The sequence below is a fragment of the Oncorhynchus keta genome, chromosome 5 (genome assembly GCF_023373465.1).
Source record: "Oncorhynchus keta strain PuntledgeMale-10-30-2019 chromosome 5, Oket_V2, whole genome shotgun sequence".
In the NCBI taxonomy this organism is placed as follows: domain Eukaryota; kingdom Metazoa; phylum Chordata; class Actinopteri; order Salmoniformes; family Salmonidae; genus Oncorhynchus; species Oncorhynchus keta.
In genome coordinates this window covers 27,072,370-27,080,526 of record NC_068425.1, presented here as the reverse complement: position 1 = coordinate 27,080,526, position 8,157 = coordinate 27,072,370, and the positions used below count along the sequence as shown (strand labels likewise).

At 41.9% G+C, this 8,157-nt stretch overlaps 1 protein-coding gene across 1 annotated transcript; it reads left to right on the top strand.

The window, feature by feature from the left end:
- The first annotated feature begins 2,159 nt into the window (after window positions 1–2,159).
- Window positions 2,160–6,426, top strand: LOC127930099 (transmembrane protein 238-like). The gene has a single exon (XM_052519334.1). It carries the CDS (start codon window positions 2,351–2,353, stop codon window positions 2,873–2,875), a length of 525 nt encoding a protein of 174 aa, XP_052375294.1. The 5' UTR covers window positions 2,160–2,350; the 3' UTR covers window positions 2,876–6,426.
- Window positions 6,427–8,157: the final 1,731 nt, after the last annotated feature.

The following is an 8,157-nucleotide window of genomic DNA, read 5'->3' as shown; positions in this document are numbered from 1 at the left end:
ATTGCAATTTTAACAAATCAAATAAGATCTGAAATGGTGAGTTCTGCCATGACAGATTGGTTGATAAAATAGTACATTTCTGAATGTATGTCTGTGAAGTATCAGTGCTTGATGAAGTCCTATACTTTTAAGTGGTGTCTGTTCTGATTTGTTATCCCTTCAGCACAACCCAAGGATGCAATTCACGGTGTCAGACATGGATCGTAAAACCAGCCGCACCAGCACCAACCATGAGACCCAGGACACTGAAACAACAACCCCACTGAACCATGTCCCTGACGGGGTCACCCTGGGCACTAATGTCCCCTGCTGGTACTACTTCACCAGGCCCATCCTGGCCATCCTTATCGGCGGAGTGCTGTTCGGCTTGGGCACGGCCCTCTCCCTGCTCTACTTCACCCAGGTGGGGAACGTGCCCTACCTGCTGGGTCCTGTGTTCCTTTCTGTGGGGCTCATGTTCCTGGTCACGGGGCTGGTGTGGGTGCCCGTGGTGAAACAGAGACTAGAGCACATGGCTCTGACCAAGGTCCATGGCAAGGCGCTCCAGGTGCACAAACCGCACCGAAGAGCCATGGACTCTTCCAGCTAAAACTATGTTGTTGTAGAGTAGGTCAACCGTGTTCGTGGTGTTTTCTCCCAATTCTCTCCTTAATTCTGAAAAGCACACTTCCTAAAATATGTATAAATGTTTTTCGGGGGCAGGTGTAACATAGATGGATTTGTATTTATTAAACCTTTATTTATGCAGGTTAGTCTTATTCATATAGATTCCATTTTACAAGAGAGACCTCTGTGAAATGCACTGTTTATCTTCTGTATGTAGCTGTCCTCGATCTAGGCCCTAATACAAATATGGGATTGAATGACCTCGTCCGGTAAAAGGGAACATCATGTGATTGCTCTGTTGGGGGGTTTTAACATGATCGGAACATGGCCGTGCTGCTGCGGCCCAGGCTATCCCATCTGTCTGATTGTGATCTGTAATAGTTGTTGTTTTTCCACCATAAGCTGCTGTTTTCCTTGTAGCTGCTGTTGTAGTGGATTGCTAAATCCTTTAGAAACAGGATTACAGAGTCAGAAAATTCTACTGGACATTATTATAGCTGATTGTTGAAATCATGATGGACGGTTGGACACTGAGTGGTCGTGGGTGCACCCTCGCTCTGTCCCTCAATACTGCTGCTGGATTAAATTGTCTAACCTTTTATGTTTCTGGGTCAAAAAGGCTGTGTCCATCTGGTCAAAAGCAAAAAATGTTTCAAGGAGGTGGGGCCAGTGGGATTTGAATTCAGTCTAAGTTAGCCAAAATGTTAACATTTTTACCTAAACTTGAGATGTTAGGTTTCCATTGCAATGTGCATTCATGTAGGCTACTCTGATTCCATGTGATCTCCAACCTTGTGAGAGCAGCCAGTCTTCAGGTACCCTTTATCTTTTTTCTAAATGTCTCATTTTATTTATCAACATAATGCAGCAATTGTGTAATGAATAATAAATTAGATTTTATATATTAATCTTTCCTTTTCAATGTACAGTAATAAGTTGTATGGGGGCACACGTTTTTCTGTACAAAAGACCACAAGGTGGCAATAGGCCTACACGCCATTATTTAGCAGTCAGGTGAGCGGTTGGGTGTAATCACATTAAACTATGGCTGCAGACAGACAGTCCAAATCAGATATTTTTTTCCACTAATTGTCCAATCAGATCAGCTCTGATAAGGATCTGTGAAAAGATCTGATGAGATTGGTCAAATGAGTAATTTGTGGAAAAAATATCAGAATATGTGCAAACAGGCTGTGCAAACACAGCCTTAGAGGCTTTTGTGTCTGTCATTAATTTATAGAAACAATCTGGATGTGAATAGATTTCTTCCATTATGTTCTTTAGAAATGAGGGAGAGAAACACATAATGAGTCAAATGTTGTCCAGAATGTCATTCCACAGGTGAACAGACATTAGTGTGCCATGTTTGGATATCTAGAAAATCAGAACCATCATGGCTCCTTTCTACAATGTATGTCACACATGTCCTACCTCCTTTACAGTATTAATATGGCTGGTGTCATGCCAGTATCCTGTCTACACAGCCCTCCCTCACCTGTCTACGGCTACCACGCCCCACCTCTGTGCTGTGCCCTCCTGTGCTGTGACACAGGAAAACCTGAATAGGGGCGAGCTTCCTCACCTGTCTCACCTTACCTGTTCAAACAAACGGCTCCGTTTGAAACTCTACCCCAACCGAATTCACCGAATTCCACCAGGAAACCAACCGCAAATGATAGTTAGAAAATAAAAGGTGGTCTAAACAAAGTATTTGTTAGGCATATCTCCAAGCCAATTTAGAGACATGGAGCCAACGTACCGCGGTCTAGGTCGCTGTTCCTGCGCCTTTTGGTTGGCAGTGTCCTTCGACATATTCGGGCTGCTTGTTCTTTTGATCGGTGTTTTTGCGGACATATTCTTCTATGACTTTTTAATTTACGCCGGGGCCATCATCATCTTCCTCAGCCTCGTCTGGTGGGTGTTCTGGTACACGGGCAACATCGAGGTCCCCCCGGAGGAGCTGGAGGATGACGTCGGGCTCTTGAAGAAGGAGCGGGGCATCGCAGGTGCGGTGAGGCGGTTATCCAGCCGTCTCACCAACAGTGTCAGGAACTCTCTGCGGCGGAATGGAGGCCCCCCCCGCGGGGTCGCGAGAAGGGCAGGGACCGGGCTGTCTACGACTCACATGAGGGAAGCCCCACAGCAACTGAAGCCCCCGCCTGTCGTATTGACGATGGGGCCGCTTGATGAGGACATGCACACGGTGTCTGCATCCGTGGACACTGACATACCTGTTCCGCACACAGCTACAGAGACCTCGGCCATATGATGCGCAATGCGCACAAGGTCAGCCTATTATTTCCAATCGGTCATTAAGCCATTTAGGCTATAGCCTAGACATTTAGACTATAGCCTAGACATTTTGTTATTGGATAGGCCTAACTTTCATTAAACATGTGCATAGATTATAGGTTTTTAAGGCCAACTTCATTCTAGGCTATTGTTTTTGCTTGATAATAGCCCACAACTTTGATCCACAATTCAGTAGGCTATAATGTTCCTTAAAATAAAATTAAATGACAATGTGTTTCAGTGAATGAGGAAAGAAACTGTGATCTAATGGAAACGGACGTCCTTTATCTTTCTGTTAACCATTAACGTCATTGAATGGCAGTGCGCGCCTAAAGAGAAGCCCTGCTCAAACAATAAAACCGTTTCTGAGAGGGAGAAATAGAGCTGCTGCTACATGAAACAAAGAAACCTAGGCTGACCATGAATTGTCTATCTTAGGAGTTAGGACACATTTTTGACATCGATCTAAACTGATGTAAGCTACAGTATGACTGTATATTGAAACTATGACATCATGAGGTGACCATATATTTTGTCCACCAGAAGTTAGAGGCTTGGCAGCACTGAACCTGATAAGGACATTTCACTTGTCCATCGCACAATTTTTACAAGTACATTTCGATTTTAATATTGTCCTATGGGCTTTTTTCTTTGAAACATTTCGTTTTTTAAATCAAATTATGCTCCTCAGTGAGGACTTTTTGTTGGTTTTATGTTCATTTTGTGAATACTTTGTGGATAATTGATGCAATATTTCAATAATACAGATATTTTTTCTAGGAAATATGTCAGACTTTAATTTTTAGGGCTAAGTGCTACTGAGAAGGTGCTTGTTGTGAACTTGACCTGGCACCTGTATTCTACATCCCCGTCCACAGTGGTGATAAGCAATATAACACATTAACGACCTTTGTACCCTATGGATTTCCCTACCTTTATTTATACAGACATTACTTTTGTATGTCCATATGGCTGCCTCATCATGCTTTATGATTCCCAAGGTGAAAACAAAACCTTTTACCTGTTTGTATTTCCAACTGACAATTCTCAGATTTTTGCCAAACACAGTATCTACACATTGACTAGAATAACATATGAGTGTTACTGTGTGGAATGACAACACTTTGATTATCTACAGTAGGCTAGCTTAGACCTTGACACCTTGTTACTCCACACAATAAAGTATGGGAGTGGTGTACTGTACTATGTTTTTGAGCTTCAGTCAGGGTACTTTTATCACATTGACAGTGATTATATGAGGAACTGCAAAGTTTTTTTTAATGGCTGAGAGGTACTACAGATGTAGGATCTTAATTTGATCACCTGGTTGCAGGAGAACTTTCCTGGTTTAAGAAGGCTTCTGAAGTTTGAAATGTCAAACTTGTCCATTAATTATAATCCACATAACTATTCACATTTCTTGTTGCTGCAGGATTATTTTCCTGCTGTAGCAAACTGGCTCAAATTAAGATTCTACTTCTGTAGGCTACCCTGCCAAATTTCAGGTGGCTGAAATTTTTGACATTTTACATATACTACATGATAGACTTTTGTATGAAGAAATAATCGCACAGATCTCAAATCATTAGTCACCAAACAAATGATCAATCGCAAACAAACGCTTTGTCAGTCAGCAACAGTGGCGACCTGCCATTCAGTGCATGTGGTGCTTTTAAGCCCCACATTTTTAGCAAAAGAAAAGCCGTTTTTTGGGGCGGGGGTTGCCTATTTTGGTATTAATGTGTGTCACATATCAGTTTGTAAACAATGTAAAAAAAATGAAATAATAATAATCATTGACTTAATAAAGCCGCATACAAACATGGTCTATTTTTTGCTCTCTGGAGTAAGGCAGCTCCAAAATGCAGGTGTTTCAGCCTAGCTCAGTGCTTTCTGTGGTGGTGGGGCAGCCAGCGGAAAATACGGAGCGTAGGGGTTGGCAGTGTTCTCTAGTTGCGCCTTAATTTGCTCCGTTTTCTGTCACTCATGGGGACACTACGTCACAGCCAACTCTAAACCCTTTGGGTGCTGCCATAGAGTTACATTAAAAGTGCCCATCCAAAAAGGCTCATGGTCATTGGCCACAGATAAAATGTCAAATCACGTTATATCTACAGTAGCTTTGAATGGACTGATCATGTCAACGTCATACTTTCAAAATCTTAGCTAGCAGTCATCATTAATCAAGTCGACAATCTACAGGGAAATCCTTTTTTATCCTTGTCATATGAAGATAAATAATAGCTAAAAACGTATCGGTACTCATCGGACATTGGACATAAACACTACACATCAAGTTGGAAATCACAAATTCAACAATGGTTTGGAAGTGATTTGGAAGGAATCAGTGGCTAACTGCAAGCATTGCAAAGCAATCACTAGCCTGCTATTCAGTGGAGTGGCTGTGTGGTCCCAAGTCTGGGTTTAAGGTTCTATTTTCCAAGCTTAAAATGATAAACATTCAACATTGGCCATGCTGTCAATCCAGCATGATTTCTGCCACGCTCAAAACAACTGTTAACTCAGAACTGAGAAATCTGACTTCAGTGAGTTCAAGACAAGTGGAAACTCTGGGGAAAAACAAAGCTCCGACTAGGAAAATACGTTTTGAACGATCATTCAACTCAGAATTGTTAGTCGGGAACTCGGACCTCTTTCTAGAGCTACAACCTGAAGATCCCTGACACGTTCATGATTCAACCTTGTTTTTTTCTGAGTTCCCAGTTGTCTTGATAGCACCATAAATCCAAAGAATGAGAGACTTTAATGACAAAATTTGCCCACAAATGACCCCTGCGCCACCTTCCTGTTCAAGTGAGCACAGCACAACAAGGTGAGTCCAAAAATGTATTGTATGCTGCTGCATAAATTATGTAATATGACAGGGAGATATGTATACTGTAGCTAAGACAGTAATATTAAGTGTATGTTGTGTAGTAAGCTGTTAGTAACCCATGTGCCTCAACCTAATAATTTGGTCCATTTTCCCCTCTTAATTTCGCCTACTGTTCTGACTTGGTGGTACACATGTAGCCCATAACCTGTTTTAGAGAAATGTAATCATTGAATATTGGAAGAGCTTTCATTGTGGTTTATATGGCCCCTTTATTTACCCTATGGTTCTGACTTGTTGTACAGGGAGTACACTGTAAGAACAGCCCATGTTCTGAATTCTGTCACTGTACATTTCAAAAATAGTTATATTGACTATGTCTGTCCTAGCTTTCTCATTAATGTCTTAATTGAAATTACGGATTGCCTCTTATCCACTTGTAGTCCCCTTATGCCATAGTTTGTACATCTCAATTGTCAGTAGAAACCACATTTGTTTAAGCAAGACATATCAGCTATGTTTTTTTAAAAGGCAGTAAATGAGGCTCAATGAAATGTTTAGCTGCCAGACAAGGCTCAGCTGATAGCCAGGTGTAGCAGTGGTAAGGTGTTGGGACTGCTGTTTGCACGCCCAATTATTCAGTTTTTGATTTGTTAAAATTTTTTGAAATATCCAATAAATGTCGTTCCACTTCATGATTGTGTCCCACTTGTTGTTGATTCTTCACAAAAAAATACAGTTTTATATCTTTATGTTTGAAGCCTGAAATGTGGATTATTATTATATTATTATTATTATAAAAGGTCACAAAGTTCGAGGGGGCCGAATACTTTCGCAAGGCACTGTACATGTAGTGTAATTGAGGAATGAAAACCAGGTGTGCAAGGAACAAGACAAAACAAATGGATACATGAAAAATGGAGCGACGATGGCTAGAAAGCAGATGATGTCGACCGCTGAACGCCGCACGAACAAGGAGAGGAGCCGACCTCGGCGGAAGTCGTGACATATATATATTGTGGAAGGACCACCAGAGGGCAGGCTGGACACACGGATAGTAGCCCAACTAGGCATGTGAGTCAAGGGAACTTGAGACAATTAAGCCTAAAATAGATTTTTCTGGGGTTTGTATCATTTGATTTACACAGCATGCCTACCACTTTGAAGATGCAAAATATATTTTCTCGTGAAACAAACAAGAAATAAGACAAAAAAACAAAACTTGAACGTGCATACTGTTCCCCCCCAATCCCCCCAAAAGTGAATACTTTGTATAGCCATTTTTTGCAGCAATTACAGCTGCAAGTCTCTTGGGGTATGTCTCTATAAGCTTGGCATATATAGCCACTTGGGTTTTTGCCAATTCTTCAAGGCAAAACTGTTCCAGCTCCTTCAAGTTGGATGGGTTCTGCTGGTCTACAGCAATCCTTAAGTCATACCACAGATTCTCAATTGGATTGAGGTCTGGGCTTTGACTAGGCCATTCCAAGACATTTAAATGTTTCCCCATATACCACTCAAGTGTTGCTTTAGCAGTATGCTTAGGGTCATTGTCCTGCTGGAAGGTGAACCTCCTTCCCAGTCTCAAATCTCTGGAAGACAGAAACAGGTTTCCTGCAAGAATTTCCCTGTATTTAGCACCGGCCATCATTCCTTTAATTCTGACCAGTTTCCCAGTCCCTGCCGATGAAAAACATCCCACAGTATGATGCTGCCACCACCATGCTTCACTTTGTGGATGGTTTTCTCAGGGTGATGAGAGGTGTTGGGTTTGAGCCAGACAGCGTTTTCCTTGATGGCCAAAAAGCTCAATTTTAGTCTACTCTGACCAGAGTACCTTCTTCCATATGCCTTTTGGCGAACACCAAATGTGTTTGCTTATTTTTGTCTTTAAACAAAGTCTTTATTCTGGCCACTCTTCTGTAAAGCCCATCTCTATGGAGTGTACGGCTTAAAGTGGTCCTATGGACAGATACTCCAATCTCCGCTGTGGAGCTTTGCAGCTCCTTCAGGGTTATCTTTGGTCTCTTTGTTGCCTCTCTGATTATTGCCCTCCTTGCCTGATCTGTGAATTTTGGTGGGCGGCCCTTTCTTGGCAGGTTTGTTGTGGTGCAATATTCTTTCCATTAAAAAAAAGGATCTAGTGGTGCTCCGTGGGATGTTCAAAGTTTCTGATATTTTTTATAACCCAACCCTGATCTGTACTTCTTCACAACTTTGTCCCTGACCTGTTTGGAGAGCTCCTTGGTCTTCATGGTGCCGCTTGCTTGGTGGTGCCCCTTGCTTAGTAGTGTTGTAGACTCTGGGGCCTTTCAGAACAGGTGTATATATACTGAGATCATGTGACACTTACATTGCACACAGGTGGACTTTATTTAGCTAATTATGTGACTTCTGAAGGTAATTGGTTGCTTCCAGATCTTATT